This window comes from Rhinichthys klamathensis, unplaced genomic scaffold (assembly GCF_029890125.1).
Source record: "Rhinichthys klamathensis goyatoka isolate OS25496 unplaced genomic scaffold, OSU_Roscu_1.1 h1tg000232l_1, whole genome shotgun sequence".
Classification (NCBI taxonomy): domain Eukaryota; kingdom Metazoa; phylum Chordata; class Actinopteri; order Cypriniformes; family Leuciscidae; genus Rhinichthys; species Rhinichthys klamathensis.
This window is the reverse complement of record NW_026606756.1, coordinates 2,153,891-2,174,545: the sequence shown is the minus strand read 5'-3', so window position 1 is coordinate 2,174,545 and position 20,655 is coordinate 2,153,891. Positions and strand designations below refer to the sequence as shown.

General features: G+C 38.6%; 2 protein-coding genes across 3 annotated transcripts in view; one reads left to right on the top strand and one right to left on the bottom strand.

Annotated features, from left to right (window-relative positions):
* slc12a4 (solute carrier family 12 member 4) overlaps positions 1-5,963 on the top strand; it is a 47,434-nt gene extending 41,471 nt beyond the window's left edge. For both annotated transcript variants that reach the window (XM_056265325.1, XM_056265326.1), the window contains exon 24: positions 5,427-5,963. In XM_056265325.1, coding sequence (XP_056121300.1) covers positions 5,427-5,518 — 92 coding nt within the window. In that variant the 3' untranslated portion in view covers positions 5,519-5,963. The remainder of the gene's footprint in view (positions 1-5,426) is intronic.
* A 2,010-nt stretch (positions 5,964-7,973) lies between these two features.
* Positions 7,974-20,655, bottom strand: part of dpep2 (dipeptidase 2) — a 35,261-nt gene continuing 22,579 nt past the window's right edge. Inside the window, exons 3-11 of the mRNA XM_056265375.1 lie at positions 18,496-18,622; positions 17,603-17,732; positions 15,116-15,257; positions 14,827-14,896; positions 13,925-14,101; positions 12,335-12,419; positions 12,175-12,250; positions 11,605-11,740; positions 7,974-8,297 (exon numbers count right to left, since the gene is read on the bottom strand). Of these exons, the coding sequence (XP_056121350.1) occupies positions 8,109-8,297; positions 11,605-11,740; positions 12,175-12,250; positions 12,335-12,419; positions 13,925-14,101; positions 14,827-14,896; positions 15,116-15,257; positions 17,603-17,732; positions 18,496-18,622 (1,132 nt within the window). The 3' untranslated portion in view covers positions 7,974-8,108. The remainder of the gene's footprint in view (positions 8,298-11,604; positions 11,741-12,174; positions 12,251-12,334; positions 12,420-13,924; positions 14,102-14,826; positions 14,897-15,115; positions 15,258-17,602; positions 17,733-18,495; positions 18,623-20,655) is intronic.

The window sequence follows — 20,655 nt, the reverse complement described above, 5'->3', positions numbered from 1 at the left end:
TCTAACAACAAACCCTGGGTGATCAAGGACCTAAAGGAGATTTTGAATAAAAAAAGAGGGCTCTGAGCTAGAAAAGAAAGAGGTCAACAGAGAGGTCAAGCGTGCCATAAAAAAGGCCAAACTGAGATACAAAAAGAAGGTGGAGAGAACATTTGCCCAGGGCAACCTCCACACTGCATGGTAGCGCCTTAAAAGTATGGCAGAAGTTAACTTCAGTCCTGGCAGTCGCAAGCCCATCCAGGTTGCAGGCTGCAGCCCGACCTTTTTTTTTCATCGACATTTAACACCATGCAGCCATATATCCAGGCAGAGAAGCTCATCACCCGCTTTCGCTTGGATCATCAGCTTACCTTGTGGATTATATACTTTCTGACCAACAGGACACAGAGAGTATTGGTCAACGACACCTTCTCAGTTGTCCGGATCAGGTCAACAGGTTCGTCACAAGGGTGTGTCCTTTCTTCCCTCCTCCACACAAAGACGATTGCAGGTCTACTCAGCCAAACTGTCACATGGTGAAATTAGCAGATGACACAGTCATCCTGTCTCTGCTTTCAGGCTCCTTCCATGATCACAGCTCAGCTCTGCAGGAGTTTGTGAAGTGGTGTGAAATGTCCCGTTTAGAGCTGAATGTGGATACAACTAAGGAGATGATAGTGACCTTCTCACCCAAGCAGAGGCAGTTGACTGAGGCAGTCACTACTACCATCCAGGGAAAGCTAGTAGAGGTTGTAGAGGAGTATAAATACCTCGGGACTATTTTTGACAACCAGCTGAAGTTTTAGTCCAACATAGAGGAAATCCTGAAGAAATGCCATCAGGGGCAGTACCTACTCAGGAAACTAAGATCATTTGATGTAAGCAAGGATATCCTAACCACATTTTACTACTCATTTATTGAAAGTGTGATAACATTTTTCTTCACTTGTTGGTTTTACTCCATTAGTCTTCAAAACAGGAACTGCTTACATCAAATTGTTAAAGTCTGTTCCAGAATTATTGGACTACTCTTGAGAGCTCTGTCCACCCTATGCGAACAGCAGACCTTGAAGACTGCCAGTAGGATCCTTGTGATCCATCACATGTCATGTTTTCGATGTTTCAGTGGCTCCCCTCAAGGCGCAGACTCCGCTGTCAAGCTTGTAAGACCCAGAGGAGGAAGGCGACCTTTGTCCCCAGGGCTTTTCAGCTCCTAAACTCCCAGCCCCCGCCCACCCTCCAAATCTTTGGACAGCACTACAACACGCCATAGACTGATCACTGATGCATTCATCCCATCCCCTTTTCTTTTTATATATTACCATGTATCAATTTATTTATTTTAATGATGATGTCCTGTATGTGGTGGAATATATGCTGCTCTTTGTGTCATTCAATTGCCCCCTGGGGATGAATAAAGTGATTTGAATTGAATTGAAGGCTTTTATGAAGACTCATGAGAACAGCACGGCAGAAGAGAATAGCACCCAAAGCATGGCACAGGCAGGGCAGGTGTGGTCTTAATACCAAAGGGGAATGATGCTCTAAACATCAGTCAGTTCATACCAATCTCTCTGCTGAATGTGGAAGGTAAAAGCTTCTTTGGCGTTATTGCAAGGAGGGTGTCTGAGTAGATGCAGATGAATTGGTACATTGATACATCTGTACAGAAGGCAAAGATACATACAGAACATACAAGCATGATTTGTCATGAGATCCAAATGGCGAAAGCAGGGAAGAGGGATCTCCATGTAGTCTTTTTGGATCTCACCAATGCCTTTGGTTCAGCACCTCACAATCTTCTCTGGGCTGCCTTCAGCTTCTTCCACATTCCAGATACCATCACAGGCCTGGTAAAAGCATACTTTCCAAGATGTGCAGTTCTGTTTTACCACTAAAGATTTTACTACCACTTGGCAGCACCTGGAAGTATGTATAATGGCAGGATGTATGATCTCACCTCTGGCATTCACCATGGCCATGGAATTCAAAATTCGAGCCTCAAAATGGGTTGTGGGAGGCCAGAGAGTAGATGATGCAACGCCTTCCTCTTCTCAGAGCTTTCATGGATGTTATCTCAACTCTTGACTACCACTGTTCCATGTACTAGATTACTTGGAAAATTGCAAGAGACCATCAAGTGGGCTTGTATGAGGATAAAACCATACAAATCACGTAGCATCTCTATTGTCAAGGGGGTGCCTACGGAGCTTAGGTTCTTCATCAGGAGTGACCCAACAGTTTCTGAGCAACCTGTCAAAAGTCTTGGAAGGTAGTATGACGCAAGCCTGGAGGACAAAGTCAAGGTATAACAACTGCAGAAGGAGATCAGCAGTGGTTTACAAGCAATTGATAACACTCAATTGGCTAGAAAACGAAAGAGCTGGTGTGTACAAGTTTGGGCTGCTACCCCGAGTGCTATGGCCCCTTTCAATCTATGAGGTTCCAAGCTCAGCGGTGGAGAAGATGGAAAGATAGGTTACACGTCATATTAAGAAGTGGATTGGAGTCCAACAGTGTCTCGCCAGCATTGGTCTGAATGGGGTACTCAAACTGCTCTTTACCAGTCTAAAAGAGGAATTCAAGTGTGTGAAAGTAAGATTACAAATGATGTTGAAGGAATCCAGAGATGGGGTGGTAAGCAGCAACGCACCAACCTTGAGATCTGGGCACAAGTGGGGTCCAGCGAAAGCAATAGAAGGGGCAATGGCATCCTTAAAACATGCAGACATTGTGGGACATGTCCGATAAGGAAGGGGAAGCTTTGGGTTTGTAACAGCTTAACCAGCTGGATTAAGTCCACAGCCTTGGGGTGAAGGAAAATTGTGGTGAAGGAAGTATGCCATCAGGAAGAGGCTGTACGGTGGGCCAAGTCAGTCTCTCTTGGCAAGCAGGGGCAGTGGAGGAAGTGGGAAAGTGTCGAGAAGAGGAATTTTACCTGGAAGGATCTGTGGGTGATGGAAGCAAGTTGGTTGAGTTTTACAATCATCATCATGATCAATCATGATCCATAGTTTGCCCTTTGTTCCTTGCCAGCTTCCCTCAAACATATACTTAGAGCCTGTAAGGCGATTCTCACTCAGGGACGATATACCTGGCAGCACAACCAAGTCCAAGGGGGTGGAGGACACCATCCTCTATCTGCTTAACAGGGCCTACTCACATCTAGACAAGGAGAAGGGAGCTGTGAGAATATCGTTTTTTGATTTCTCCAGCGCCTTTGATACCATCTCTATCAGCTTGTCACTCCTGTTGAGTGACAAGCTGATAGAGATGAGGGTGGATCCACTCCTGGTGACATGGATTACGGACTACCTCACAGACAGACCACAGTACGTCAGACTGAAGGGCTGGACATCAGACACTGTGGTCAGTAGTACTGGAGTGCCACGTACAGAAATACTCAGATGATACTGCGATAGTTGGCTGTATTAAGGATGGACAGGAGGGGGAGTACATGAGCCTGGTTGAGGACTTTGTGAGGTGGTGCAGGATCAACCATCTACAGCTGAACCCCTCCAAAACAAAGGAGATAGTGGTGGACTTCAGAAGGAAGAAACCACATCTACAGCCTGTGTCCATCGATGGGGTTGATGTGGAGGTGGTCAGGACCTACAAATATCTGGGGCTGCAAATGGATGACAAGCTGGACTGGACAGCAAATATGGACACTCTGTTCAGGAAAGGGCAGAGCCGTCTGTACTTCTTGAGAAGGCTGAGGTCTTTCAACATCTGCAAAAAACTCCTGCTAATGTTCTACCAGTCTGTGGTGGCCAGCGTCCTCTTTTATGCTGTAGTTTGTTGGGGAGGAAACGGCAAGAAGAGAGACGTCAGTCGACTGGACAGACTGGTAAGGAGAGCTGGCTCAGTAGTAGGCTCAGAGCTGGACTCTCTGGCGATAGTGGCAGAAAAAAGGACCCTGGACAAACTGCTGTCCATACTGGACAATGCCAACCACCCTGTGTACAACATCTTCGCCAGGCAGAGGAGTGTGTTCAGTGGCAGACTGCTGTCTTAGCCCAGCTCCACCAACAGACTTAAAAACTCTTTTGTCCCACTGGCCATCAGACTGTACAACAGTGAGGATAATAGATAATTGGACAATTTTTCTACCTCCAGCTGTACTTCTTGTACTTCCATCTGTATCTGTATGGTTTACCTACATCTCCACTCCATTAGCACTATTTACTGTTTTTGCACTGCTTACTGTGGCTACGGTGTTATAAGGTAATTGTATTTTAATTCTATTTTATAGGTTTTAATGTATGTATATTTCTATGTATGTTTTTGTTTTTGTATGTTACTGGATACCTAAATTTCCCTCGGGATAAATAAAGTATTAATCAATCAATCACTCAACCAAGTCCTTAAGAGCCTCGCCTCCATCCAGGAAACTAAATGAACTGCTGCAAATCCCCTTCCACCATAAAACCTGCACAGGCGATTGCTTTTGTCCGAGAGGGGGTCAAGGCAACCAAAAGTGTCTCCCCACCATCAGAACAAAGCCAGCTCTACTCAGCAAGTGACTGAGTAGACATCAAATGCTGGTTGACATTGGCCAACAGCTGGCATTTCCTTTAGAGATTGCTGATACCCCCTTAAGACCTAATTTGGTAGGTTTACATTGTCGAACTTTGCCCTGGGAGGATGGGGTGGAGGAGTCATTTGAACACAAACATTTGCACTATGCAGAGCTAGCAGCTAAGGCACAGCATGGCAGCTGGAGCACCAAAGTGTATCCTGTGAAAGTGGAGTGTAGAGGCTTTGTGGCGGCATCAACTACCAGACTCCTCAGGGACATGGGGATTTGAGGCCGGAGTTTACGCCTTGTCATCAAAGCCTTGTCAGAGGTAGCGGAAAGAAGTAGCCAGTGGCTATGGATGAAAAAGCAAGATCCTAGCTGGGCCCCACAATAATTTAGTGGAAAGGAAGGAAACAGAGGGGGGTGATTCTGAGATGCCAGAACTCGCCATTGAGCCCTCTGAAGGCGTTGTGGGCTTATCAATGAAACGTTGAAGAAGGAGGGTGCCCACTTGAGAGCTCCTCTGTCATCCTTTCCTCACTAACTGGTCTCCGTGGAGCTGCTTCAACCACCAACAGCAGTTATCAGGTATATCCTAGCACAGAGGATAGCAACATCGTATCCTGTGTATGTTAAACTTGTGACAAAGCAATCATAAATGATCCAGAGTTTAGCCCACATACACAGCTGTTGTGCTCACTGTGTGAAGAGTTTTGAAAAAGTGACCAACGTATTGAGAAATGTGTCCTAGTGATGGTTAAAAAATAAAACTGTAAAGCTTTCTATTGATAGTGTGCTTAGTTTTTGGCAGAATATGGATAAATCGGCCATAACAGATTTCCTCATTTGGGCAAAACTGCCCTATTATCTATTGTATTAATTTATCCATACTTCTCAGGCTGTATCTTTAACTCGTAGGTTTCAGATATGGAATTTCTTGAGGTGTTGACTGAGGGTCTAGAAAGAGTGTTGCTTGTGAGAGGTGGAGGTCGTGAGGTCATCACCATCTATTCGTGAAAGGCCAAAGATCAATTCATAGACCACTGTTACTGTGTGTTACTGTAAACTATATATAGTGCAAGTCAAAAAAGTGGTATGTGAATACTGAACATCTTATGCCATCCTAAATATATAATCAATGATAAACTGAAAGGTACTATTCAATACATTAATTTCACTTTAAATATTTCAATAGCATGTTAGAACTGTTTCAGATGTGTACCTTTTCAACTGAATTCCTTCCACAATCATGCCATAACATTTGGAATCACATTGGAATGTAGGCCATGTTTGCTAGACAAAATAACAAGATGATTCCCGCAACAACAATGCTTACGTAAAACATTAATAGACAATTCCTTTAAAACATTTGAGCTTTTTCCACCACCACACTACATATCTCTGGTGTGGCAACATGCACTTTCAAGCAAGCTAACAATCAATTAGAGAAAATCGTGGTTTGGGCTAGCCTGGGTTTCCCCATGCTGCCTTTGCGCAGCGCGATTTTATTCACGCTGCTAGGCAGTCTGGATACCATGGACCAGAATTTCGCCTCAGCGAGGGGACCAATCACAGAACGGGGAGGGAGCAGCAAGACGATGACGACGTCTATGCGACACACCGAAGCAGTTTGTTTATACCTATGGATCAAACATGGCAGCAGACGCGAAGTTACCTTTCGATGCAGCCTTAGATACATACGCCATCGTGTACACATAAATCTCTGACCCATCGTCTTCTTCCTCGTCTAATTTCTGTTGCTCTACATACGTCATCTGGTATAATTGAAACGATTGGCTATGAGCTACGTACAGGCACATTTGATAGACATTCGTAGCACCCAATAAACGGCTCTGGGCATTCGTAAACCACGCCTTAAATACGAGAAAATGAACATGTGGTTCCCAGACCACATCTCAATCTCAATGAGACGTGGTATGATGTTAACCAGGCTAGGTTTGGGCGAGAACCAATACAAATATTTCACAACCGTTAACAGTGACTAATTTAAAACTTTACATGTGCTTTTAATATATAAAATTACATGCATGACATTTTTTTAATATATAGGACGAAATACACGCAATTATCATGACTTTCACTGGCCATGTAACAGATCTAGTGCTTCCTAGTACATTTAAGACTGCCATTCTATTGCTGAACTTAAATTATAGCAAGTGCTGAATTTAAATTTCCATTTGAGCGCTTCTATTTTTTTATTTATTTTGTCTTTATTATTTATTTGTAGAAACTACCCATTGTATTGGATGGATTAGCTTTAAAAAATAACCAAAGGAGCTAGATTGGGATAAATATTGGATATGAATAGCTCTGTAGATTTTGTAATTTATAACTGCATTTTATCAATTATTTTAAGAGATTGTAAATGAACAGTTTTGTTATTTTCAATATACTGAATTTTAGTACGCAACTCGCATTGAGGAGGAGACATTTTGGATACTGATACAAAGTCTTTATTCTTGTTTTAGGGCATGATAACTGTACAGACAATATACATTTGTTATACAAATAGAAGAAAATATGAAAGACTTGACTAACAACATTTATATCTGAAATATAAAGGCAATGCTCTCTTACCGGTTGTATAGTGTTACATCTGTATAGTGTTCCATGTTGAAGAGAAAGATTAAACGCTTCAATGAAACATGCAGTTGACTTATGTATAGTATTAAGATAAATATACTTAAACTATAAAAATATGAAAGTTACAATAAAGTGCACTATGAATTGCAGAATATGCTATTTGTATTGTATAATCTTATTTTTGCCTGGGAAAAAAAGACAACCTTTAACTGCAAACCTCATGGTTTAACTAAAAGAAGGTAGCTAAAAACAGGTGGTATTGCATCGTAAAGGTGATGAGTATTTTTTTCCTTATTTAATAATTTACATTTAATATAGTATTATCGTATCATATTATAAAGTATTATTTATCATATGCAGATAAATACAAGCATACACTATGGGCTCTCTGGTGCTTCCAAAAGATTAGTTTCTAAGTTTGAGCAGTTCAACATGTCAACTTGCTCAGTGGTGTGTGTTTACTTATTGGTCCAAGGTAAGAGGTAAAAGGAGTGTTTGAGAAATGTGTTCGGAAACAAATAATAACGATAATTATTGTTATACTAATAATACACTTGTTTAATAAAAAACAATAATTTCCTATAATTTAACGCTACTACTGCCACAAAAAAAAAGAAACAGAACAAAAGAAACAGATGCCTCTTGATGATATGCTATGGCAGTACGAGATAATGCAACAATGCAGATTGTTTGTTACTTAATTTTGTTATCTCATGAGCGGAACACAAAACTCTATTTTTTATTCATTTACAGAAATGTCATCTGTACACTATAATGGTTTATTAATATGCATAGCTAAAGTATGGTCTTCTTCAGAAACTGTTACAAAACATTCCAAAACAACACAAGTTTCCAAAATTCCAAAGTGTCAGTTTCAGTCAGAAAATTTACTTCAACTTCTTGTCTTAAGATTTAAAGTGTTGGCAAGGCAATCTCAAGGCAGTGTGTCGTAGAACATTTGATTTGTATACTGTCTCTGGAAGATTCTTTGTCTTAATGTAGATTACAGTAACTGGATCAAAAGTATGATAAACCAGGCGATAGCTCTTCCAGGCATCAATGAACCTTTTCCATTTCGATAGCTACTGTCGACTCTGACTGGATTAGTCAGTATCACACGACAGCTGTTGTTTGCTTCCAAAAATGGGATTTCAACTTCGCTGGGTAAAGTGTATTGCATATCATCACGTACCTGAACATATGGAGAGAGAAAGATATATATATAACATTTTCAAATGTGCTATGACCACAGTGAATGAGATTTTTAATATACTTGAAACTGTAAGAATGTGTATTTTATTTCGGTACACATCCTTAAAGTGGATTAAAGGAATGTTGATTTATTTAAACATTTTTGATAAATTTTATTTAAAAAGGTGTTTTGAAATTTCCAAATATATAAAAAGATGCCAATCTACAACAAAGCAAACTTAAGTCACGAGAAGACAGGGTTTTCTGTAGCTTGTGGAAGTGATACGTAAGGCTAATGGAGAAAACAGTTTGCATTGGTTGCGATCCAAACTAAGTGCAGCTAGATTACATCTCTTCAGACTGAATGTGCAGAACCAGTGTAGTGACATTTGGAGGAAGCTTATCACACCTTATCTAGAAGAGCATGGTAAGGTGTGATATGTACACTCACCTAAAGGATTATTAGGAACACCTGTTCAATTTCTCATTAATGCAATAATCTAATCAAATAATCACATGGCAGTTGCTTCAATGCATTTAGGGGTGTGGTCCTGGTCAAGACAATCTCCTGAACTCCAAACTGAATTTCAGAATGAGATAGAAAGGTAATTTAAGCAATTTTGAGCGTGGCATGGTTGTTGGTGCCAGACGGGCCGGTCTGAGTATTTCACAATCTGCTCAGTTACTGGGATTTTCACGCACAGCCATTTCTAGGGTTTACAAAGAATGGTGTGAAAAGGGAAAAACATCCAGTATGCGGCAGTCCTGTGGGCGAAAATGCCTTGTTGATGCTAGAGGTCAGAGGAGAATGGGCCGACTGATTCAAGCTGATAGAAGAGCAACATTGACTGAAATAACCACTCGTTAAAACCGAGGTATGCAGCAAAGCATTTGTGAAGCCACAATACGCACAACCTTGAGGCGGATGGGCTACAACAGCAGAAGACCCCACCGGGTACCACTCATCTCCACTACATATAGGAAAAAGAGGCTACAATTTGCAAGAGCTCACCAAAATTGGACAGTTGAAGACTGGAAAAATGTTGCCTGGTCTGATGAGTCTCGATTTCTGTTGAGACATTCAGATGGTAGAGTCAGAATTTGGCGTAAACAGAATGAGAACATGGATCCATCATGCCTTGTTACCACTGTGCAGGCTGGTGGTGGTGGTGTAATGGTGTGGGGGATGTTTTCTTGGCACACTTTAGGCCCCTTAGTGCCAATTGGGCATCGTTTAAATGCCACGGCCTACCTGAGCATTGTTTCTGACCATGTCCATCCGTTTATGACCACCATGTACCCATCCTCTGATGGCTACTTCCAGCAGGATAATGCACCATGTCACAAAGCTCGAATCATTTCAAATTGGTTTCTTGAACATGACAATGAGTTAACTGTACTAAAATGGCCCCCACAGTCACCAGATCTCAACCCAATAGAGCATCTTTGGGATGTGGTGGAACGGGAGCTTTGTGCCCTGGATGTGCATCCCACAAATCTCCATCAACTGCAATAGGATGCTGCAAAAATTGATAGGATGCTATCCTATCAATATGGGCCAACATTTCTAAAGAACCTTGTTGAATCAATGCAACGTAGAATTAAGGCAGTTCTGAAGGCGAAAGGGGGTCAAACACAGTATTAGTATGGTGTTCCTAATAATCCTTTAGGTGAGTGTATATGTATATTATATCCGTCATGGTATATGGTCTGTTTGGTTTTGGAGCGGTTCACTGATAACCAGGGATAGAGGGTAATAGGAGAGACAGATTTGAGATGTAATGCTTTTTTGAAGAGGGAGTTGCAATAACAACTGTAATTTCACAGAAGGGGTCAGCTGACGGTGGACGATGAAAAAAAATAAAAAAAAATGTTTTGTAATTAGTGTAGGTCTTAAGTTTACAGTGTTTAGATAAATTAATGGGGATCATTGTGTGCAGAATAGAGAGACAGTAGGAGTTACACTAGGAGTGTAAAGATCACCATTGTAGTAGAAGAAAGGAAGAGGCAGAGGAATAAGATAATCTAAGAATGTGTACAAAAAAAGCTTAGGCAGTGATTTGGCAGGACTGTCTTTTGAAGGTGCACGGTGCCAAAAAGAAAGTAGTCAAGAAAAGAATACCTTTAAAGAGTTAAAAGCTTTGCTATTTTCACAGAAAACCAAAAGGAGATTCACAAGTGCTGACTGTGACCAAAGATAAAATAATCAGTAGTCAGGAAGGCCTGTTACATCAGAGAACAGTCTACAACAAACATATGGTCATTAAAGGGATACTTCACCTCTGGAAAGATGAATGTGTATTTAAAATGGGTCATTTATGTAGAAGAAATGTGAAATTATTTTTGAATTTGGAGCTATCTAGACTGAGAAAAGCCAAAAAATTTATTTTTGGCTTATGTGGATGAAAGACAACAACTCCCAGAATGCACTTGCTTCACTGCCCTAGGAGGCCACGACTACCGGTAACAGAGCGCAGTAGTTAAACAACAAGTTTAGGCTACTAGTGAGTCTCTGTGATGAGTCTGCCCGGGATTTCGAGATCGCCCAAAATGTCTGGGATTCGGCTTTTGCGTTCTACAGTCGCCATTAATTATGTTTACTGTGGCGAGCAGGACGAGACTGAGGGCCGCGGGAGAACGGCGCGAGGCCGCTGGCGTGATTACTGATGAGCGACACCTAGTGAGACGCACCAGTCTCGTATCTCTCACGGAGGAGCGGGAATTTTCTTAGCAATGTTAAAACGCACATCAACCGATCACTTGTTTAGCGTTCATGTAAACACTACATTCAGATTCACCAATCGGAATGAATTCAGTTAGATTGAAACAAAAGGTGTGCATGTAAACAATGAATGGCGACTGCAGAAAGCAAAAGCTGAATCCCGGACATTTTGTACGATCTCGACGGCCAGACATGTCCAGGAAAAAGAGGATGGTAACCCCTACTACTCAGCTTTCTCCACAGAACAAGAGCCTGCTAGCTTAGCTTCCAAAAAAAGATGGCTGACACTATGTCTACATTCTGTGAGTGAGATCCCACCCTCTATGGGCATTAAGGGGACCAAAAAAATCTATGGAATCACAAAAAAACAAAAAACAAAACACTAACACACCAAGACCTTTTGGAAGTGGAACCTTTATTTTTAAGAGTGTATGTTATGTTCACTAATGTTGATTGCAAGCGTGAATCGTTTACTATGTGTGCACTACAGTATATATTTGTACTAACCCTAAAGATGCCATGATTGATAGCTACTTTTACTGACCTAATTGAAATAGGAACTGAACACAAGAAATTATTTCCTGACCTTCTCAACCTTTTGGAACACTCTAAGGAAGTTCAGTCTTAGCACTCCTGCCAGCTCTTCCTCACTCCAGTTCCTTGATATCAGCTCCTCAATTAGTGCTGGATATTTGGAGACATCCTCAAGCCCTTGAGGGAATCTGTGAAAACACAGGCACACTTTAACACAAACAAACATTTTTGTTTGGGCACAAGCCACGTGGCAACAGGGGCACAAGCCACGTGGCAACAGGGGCACAAGCCACGTGGAATCTATGCTTTTCTTTGTGATTCTTAGGGATATGCGTGGAAATCTTTGGAATTAATTTAAATATTGTAAAATGTGTTTAATGGTGCTGAGAGTACTACAGTCTTATTGGTAGATGAAAACATTATCGAATCAGTCAAATATCTATAAATGGGCACGCAAGGGGTGTAGCATATGTAAAACAGTTTTGTTTAAATTCCGCAGAAATCTATGATTGTTTCTGCAGAATACTGCAAGCATGGACTCCGTAGAGGCACGTTAGCAAAGAAGTGTGCATTTAATGCATGAGATTTCTGTAATGTAAATATAGATGAAATGTTTACTTGCCCTTGAGCTCCATCAAAGTCTGCTCCAATCCCAATGCTTTCAGTGCCAATCACATGTTTTATATGATCAAAATGATCTAAAAAAAAAAAAAAAGTTTCTAATGAAAACAAAATTTTTAAATTTAAATTTTTTGTTTTTTAAATTGTCTCTGTTGTCTTACCAGCCACAACAGACACATTTGTGGTATTTGAACATGCTACAAAACTTCTGTAGAAATTCACCATGATAAGCCCACCATTCTCTTTCTAGAAAGAAAGCAAAGTTTGTCCTTTTCATAATATCATACATGTTACGTAGATAAAAGTAGAAAAGAGTGTACAATTTACACTATTGTCTTTTTTAGTGAGTAAAATCTGCATTTTAGAGATTTGGAAACTGGCAATTTGTTTTTGTTTAACTATGTCTAAAGCCCTATTCGGACAGGACTAGTTTTCTAAATGACGTTTAAGTTACAATTCTTATCACCCGATGTCGGAATTCACATACCGATTCGGCAGAACTTAACATCTGTGTTTATTTCTAGATGTGTTTTCTAGGTGTGGGCATTACATAAGTTCATCTGCTGTGCTTGGATATATCACGTATGACATATTTGTCTTTTAATGAATTATTTATTGATATAATTTTAATTTATTATAAAAACCCTATATAAATAAACTTCACACAAGTTTATAGAAGTGGCTGTTTATAATAAACACACATAAGTGAGCAGGGAAAACTCGATTTATCATATTTTGTTGGAATATTTTGAAATGAAAGCACACGGAAGACTGGTGCACAAACAGTTTCTCAGGTAGGTAAAAAAAAACAAGGAGATTCGCTGGGATAGTACAAAATTAGCAATCACAGACATTCGCATTCGGACAGGAATAGAAATTGCCATTTCAGAGGGTATTAAAATTACAAAGTATGCCTGTCAAACACAAAATTATCTAACGTCCTCCAGGAAATCTAGTCCTGTCCACATAGGGCTTAAAGGAGTAGTTCACTTTAAAATGAAAATTACCCCATGATTTACTCACCCTCAAGCCATCCATATGACTTTCTTCTTTCAGACGAATACAATCGGAGTTATTTAAAAAAATATCCTGGCTCTTCCAAGCTTGATAATGGCAGTGAATTGCTTGAAGCTCAAAAGAGTGAATCCATGCATCATAAACGAACTCCACACGGTTCCGTGGGTTAAATAAAGGCCTTCTGAAGCAAAGCGAGTTTGTGTAAGAACAATATTAATATTTAAAACTTTATAAAGTACAATAAATAGCCTCCGGCCAAACGAACATACAGATTCGACTTAAGTGTAAAGCACAACTTATGCGAGTAATGCGGCGTACTGCTGATATTTACGCTACGCCATGACGCACTACGCTACTTCAGACGTCACAAGTTGCGCAAGTTGCGCTTTGGACGCAAGTAGACTGCATATGGCCTTGTTATATATAACATGTTAAATATGCATATTTTTCTTACACAAATTCATCGCTTTGCTTCAGAAGGGCTTTATTAACCCCCCGGAGCCATGTGGAGTTCTTTTATGATGGATGGAATCACTTTTTTGAGCTTCAAACTGTTGGTTGCAATTCACTGCCATTGTCAAGCTTGGAAGAGCCAGGATATTTTATATATCCGATTGTATTTGTCTGAAAGAAGAAAGTCATATACACCTAGGATGGCTTGAGGGTGAGTAAATCATGGGGTAATTTTAAAGTGAACTACTCCTTTAATGTAGCAAACCAAACAACAGTCTCACCAGACGCAGTAGCAGGTCGTCGGGTACATTGCGAGTATTGTTACAGATAGCATAGGCTGACGAGTGGCTGAAAATAACTGGAGCGGTAGAATGGTTTAACACCGCTCTGGCTGTCTCCCAGGAGCTATGGGACAGATCAACCAGCATTCCCAACCTGTTCATCTCGTTCACCACTGCCTGGGGTGAGCAGGTAAAGATACACATTAGGAAATGGTTAAATTCATTTATTACTAATGCAAAGCAGTTAGTTCTGATCCATTAAATTCAATTCAAGTCAGGGTAGTTAGTGTAAATTTGTATGATGTACATCACACTTAATCAGTGCCAAAGTGAATTCCACAGCAAAATATGTACTGATAATTGTTGTTACACTTCAAGAACAAGTATATAATTATGAAAACAGTAGATTCAGATTTTGCTGGAGTTTTTCTAATGTACTTGATTCATATCACATAATAGGTTAATTGTCCACAACAATTTAGTCTTTCATATCTCCTAGGTAAAAAAAAAGAAGAAGCAGCAATTTTAGTACACACATGCTCACAATATTTTTTAAGAACAATGACCTACTGTACAAACAGGATATAAAAATCATGGCCATGAATATTTTCTCCAAGATTTAAGGCATTTGTTAGCAAAAAAAAAGAAAAAAGAAAAAAAAAAGTCTTTGACCTTTTAGTATTTTTTCGTCTCTAGTCTTTGGGTTCAAAAAGAGGACACAATAAAGGGATTTCCAAATATAGAAGTCAAAAGAGGCATTTAATACAGGGTCATATTCCCCACTAAATACAACTGTAACTTTCTATTTTCTATCTAACTTTCAACTATAACTATCTCAAATTAAACTTCATCTTCTAATATATTGATTCATTGACTCATATCCATCAATAAGAAAACCTTACCTTGCCAAATTCTGTCAAGCTGTTGCTCTTCCGCTGGTAAAATGGGTAAAAACTAGATGAGGTCTCAGCCCTACAAGTGACATTATAGAAGAAAGTTGAATAACTGAACTATATGAAATAAAATAATAAAAATAAATAAAATAAAATTCTGGGACAGCATGTCTGTAAGTATGCAGAATGTGTTACATTTGTGTTCCTCTCTCAATTCACTATTAATAAAGTTGTTTTTATGACTGTACACGTCATTATTATTATTAGCATGTGTTGTACATCTATGGTGAGTATTTACCATGGCGTGTTGCAGGTGTGTGTGAGGGCCATGGATCTTACTCCAAGCTGATAGAACATGCGTAGTGCTGGTAAACTGCTGTCGATGGAGTGGCCTCCCTCCACACTGATGAGACATGTGATTTTTGTACTATTCCTCATTCCTTAAAACATACACACACAAAAAATCCTTAAATACTGAACAATTGAAAGACACAAATATTTAGAACCATGTGTAATCCTTTTATTTTTATCTTCACTCCACATCAATAATAAACTGAGCTCAATGGACAGGAGTTTCCATTGTAAAATGAGGTGAACAGATTATGTGATGCGATCATGGCTGAGTACAGCTATAGCTGTTGCTAATACAAGCACTTGCCATTTAGCTCAAGTCATCTGATGCTGTTCAGTCTTCAAGAAACTGTCCATTATCATGTTGTCATGGTCTTAGGTCTTACTACATTATATTAAACAACATCTATTAATCCATATGGCTTGTAAATGCAGTACTAGTTTTGGTGTGTGTGGCCCAAGTATTCCCTACATTGTGGAGAACAAAAGTCCTCACAAGAATAGTAAAACCTGAAAGTATTGACATTGTGGGGACAAAATTTCATTCCTCATGAGGAAAACCGTTTACAAACCATACTAAATGGTTTTTTTTGTTCTGAAATTTTTTGTAAGGGTTAGGGGATAGAATGTAAAGTTTGTAGAGTATAAATACTATAGTATGTCTATGGATAAAACAAGTCTTCATAAAAACAAAAACAAAAACAAAACGCGTGCGTGTCTTGAATTGATGGTTGTTTGAAAGGTGAACCTCAGAGTACATTTTTGTTACAGTATATTTTGACTAGATTCAGACATTAAGAATGAGTTACTTCTTACTCCTCAAACCCCATCGTGTATAAACATTAAGAATATGCATTTTCTGAAACTATCTGACACTCCGAGAACTACACATATTTCACACAAAACTCTTGCAGACACTTCTATATACCACAGTTCAAAAGTTTAGAGTCAGTAGAAATTAATACTTTTATTCATAAATTATGCATTGAATTGATCAAAAGTGACAGTAAATCTTTTGTAAATTTTTTTTAAAATTGAGTAATTCCTGCTGTAAATTCAGCTTTGCCATCAAAGCAATAAATTACATTTTAAAATATATTTAAATAGAAAAACAGTTGTTTAAACTGTAATAATATTTCCCAATATGACTGTTTTTACTGCATTTGATCAAATAAATGCAGCCTTTGTGAGCATAAGAGACTTATTTAAAAAAAATCAGTTTTAATATTTTACTGACCACAAACCTTTGAACAGTAAGTAGTGTATGTGAAATGCAGTCCATATGTTATACAGTGTTACACAGTATTACATATGGCATGCATTGGTCCAATCATTTTGAGTGAGGATATCCTCAGGCAGGTAGCTGTGAGATTGCATAGAGTCTCTTCTCATTTCACTTACACTGCAAGTATAGGAAAGATTCTTGTTAATTGGAATGCGCCGGAGATAACTAAGCACACATCCTCTCCGGACTTCCGTTATCTTTTGTAACAATGTAGAGACTTTTATCTCATTAAGATTTCTATTTTTATAGTTTCTCTGGAGAGACTATCTATGTGCAAACCAAAGAAACTTAAAGGCATAGTTCACCCAAGTCCAATTCTGAGGGGGAAAAATACTTTACATCTCACAATTATGACTTTATAACTCGCAATTCTGACTTTATAACTCGCAATTGCGTGTTATAGTCAAGCCCCGTTTACACCGCCAGCGACTTTGTCGCTGTATATCGCTAGTCTCGAGACTTCAGAATTGTGAGATATAAACTTGCAATTCTGACACGACCAGTTTGTAGTGCATTTGTAGTTTACTTCATATCACGCAATTCTGACTTTATAACTCACAACTCTGAGTTTATATGACAATACTGAGAAAAAAAAGTCCGAATTGCGAGATAAAAAGTCTGCAATTTCTTTATTTTTTATTCAGTGTCGGAAACAAGCTTCAATGGCAAACCACTGCATGGGAAAAATACATCTCAAATTAACTTTTTATTACACATAATAAAAACAGTTGACATGAGGGTGAGTAAATCACAGAATTTAATTTTGTCTGGGTGAACTATCCCTTTAAGCAACACACTACAAGATACATGACATGACATGATATGCCGAAGCCTGTGCTCAATGGCCACAGATACTTGTCTTCTCTATTCATTGCAGAATATTCAATAAAAAAAGTAACATGTCTAAACTAGAAGCAATATCAGTCATGAGAAGACAAGACTGTGTCAAATAGTTTTCTACCAGCTGTAGATCTCCCTCAAAAAGTGCTTCTTTTTTTTTAGACGACATACCAATCTATAAACGTTAATATTACAGTAAGCATTTCTATTAGAATATTATCTAAACTATTTAGTATAAAGCTGAAACCTTCAGAATGTTCAGTCACAGCAAAGTGAAAATATTTTTTGTCAGGTTGAGGGTGGTAGTACCTTCAGCTGTAGTGACCAGTTCCAGCTCTGGGTTTTCAGTACATACACGACGAATTACATCAATCTGTTCCAATGTCAGTCTGACAGCATCCTTATCCTGAGCCGTGCACAACACGTACGCTGCAAAAACCTGACAAATATCAAGGGCTTATTTCTCTGGAACAAAGTTACAAAAAAAAAAGGCAATCTGGACACTCACTTGTGGGCCCAAACTGTTCAGGGAATCATTAATTTTAAGGAAGAGTAGTAAAACAACACTTTTTTGAACAATTGGTGGTTCAGTGAAAATAATAACAAAGAAATTATACAGTGTACATCTACGCACCCCTATTAAAAACAACAGTTTTTTTTAATGTAAAAAAAATCAAAGAAAGATAAATCATATCAGAACTTTTGCTCCTTTAATATAAAAATTACAACATCTGGAATGCCAATGATAACCAAAGTGGCACATTTCAGAGACCTGAGTCCAGGCTCTGGCTGGGCCATTCCAAAACATTAATAATGTTTGAAGCAATTCTTTTGTTGATTTAGATGCGTTTCAGAGGAGAGTGGAGTTTTAAGACAATATAATGTTCATTAGTGTGAGGGGAACTAAATTCTAGGTGAAAGGAGTTGTTCAATAACAAATTAATTAGAATACAGTTAGTGTGAAATTCTACAAACCTAATAATTATATATCTTATGAAACTGTACAATTTAGAAGCTGTGTGTGAATTTGGGGAGTTTGTGGTAGAACAACTTTGAGCATTAGACCCAGGACTTGATCTGTGTCTATAACAAGGCAGTACACACAAATAGGTTTGTGACTTTAAATTTACAAATTGTAGTAGGTAGCAAATCTAAGTACAGGATATTTAAAGATATAAATTAAAGTCGGGATCAGAAATTACCTGCCCTCCAACATGACCAGCAGTGAGGCGACTGATATCTGTAGCCACATGAGGAATGTTGTGCATATTGATCCGGCTCAGTTTGTTGTTATAAATTATTCTTAGACGTAGTGCAAGGTCATTGTGTCTGAGTAAAGAGAAAGGGAAGCAGTGTGAAATCAAAAGACATCACAGCACCATTTTAATAGCAGGGGGTGTACTTATTTGTTTGATAACTTAACTACAACCCTCTCTGTGAGTCATTTGCCATTCAGGGGCGTCACCAGGCCCATTTTGGGAGGGCTTTAGCCTCCCTATATTTCTATCAATAAAAATTTGCTATTAACTCTATAATCTGTACACTAATATGTGATTGCCTTAGCCCCCTTTAAACTAATATGAAAAAAGACGGTTTCCCAACCACTGCGTTAACCCTACATCACACTGTTGTTTTCCTCCAGCGAAAATGGAGCACTTCACACTGACGAAGGCATACTTTAAAAATTGATCATGATGCTATTTTCATTAGAAAATTAAGTTTTTTAATTGGCAATAAAAAAAATAAAAAAAGCCTTTTTAGGGGACCTACAAGACTTTGTGACTTTTCCTACTCTTGCTATACTTCATACTTAAGTACAATGAAATAGCTAAAATTTGTCATAATATTAATTTGATAATAAATTCAAAAGCAAAATACAAAGAACTATAAAGGGAGTGGAAATGGCTAATGAGTGGTCCTCTGCAGCCATCTACTGGTTATATTGGTAATTTCATGTCATTTTCATGTTAAAAGTGTTTGTTTTCCACCAGGTTACAGAAATCCTCCACTAAGGGTACGTTTACACGTCAACGATGTGCTAAAAACTGTTGCGTTTCTTCTTTGTAAAGATGACAACGTTATCAAAATGATCCCCATTCACACGGATCCGCGAAAACAACTAATAACACGGTATTATGCATGCCAGACAAGTGGTTGGCGATGTCACTTTGTAAAGAAAGACTACGCACATATGCATTCTTTTACTACAGTGCACTCAAGCCGAACGCACATGCCTATAGAGTCAAATTACATAATTATAATTTTTTTGTTCGATTTTCATTCTAAGGATGTTAATCTTGATAATACTGTATTATTACTTTGTCTTCTAGGTAAATTTCATTTTCACAAAGCCAGAAATATCACTGTGTTATACATTTCTTATATTTTCTGTATAAATACACGATAGGCAGGAGTAAGCGTAAACCAGTGCTTGCCGTTTTATTTCAACGAATGATACACTCAAACTTCACGGTGTTTACGTAGAACAATCACGTAACATAGGAGGGTATAAGGAAACACAGAAAGGTCCATTTGAATTTCGTAAATACACAACACACTAATCCCAATTTTAGAATGTTCTCCTCTGATATAAAGTCCCTTTTTATTTCCTTTAAGAAAATGTCAAAACCTTTGAACACAAAGGCTTCAAAAACATATATCATCCTTGAGTCTGTTGTAAGGAACCATTAATTTTGTATGATGACAAAATGTTATATTGTGTTGATTCATTCTTATAACTACTTGTGATGATGTCCAAATCGAGCCCACTGATTGATAAACGTAATCCGCGCTCTCAGATTTGTAAACCATCAAAAATCTTCAGTTTTTGCAATCTGTACCCACAAATTCATAAACCATGCCCACGCTTTCACAATCCATTCCCACGGACAAGTCACGGATTTGTGAAAATCTTCATCTTTATAACAGAAGATACAATACAATACAACCATCTTCAAGATACAATACAATCTTCACATGTATAAAGGATGTTCACCTTAAAAACAGTCCTTTGTGTGGTGGAACAAGCGTTGCTATATAGAAATATATGGTTAGCGTCTTAATTTAATCTTTATTTTATCATTTTATTAGTTCATTAATTATGTTAACTCAACTAATTTAATGTAAAGAGCTGGATACTAATTACTTCATTAATTATGTTAACTCAACTAATTTAATGTAAAGAGCTGGATACTAATTACTAAGTAAATGTCAACTAAATGTATTGATTAGAGTTGCCATAGACTAAAGATTTTTCTAGTCGACTAGTAGTCATTCATTTAAGCAATTAGTCGACTAATCACACGTTTATATTAATTTCTGCTTAAATACTGGGTGCATGGAGGAATATAGCCAATTCCGCG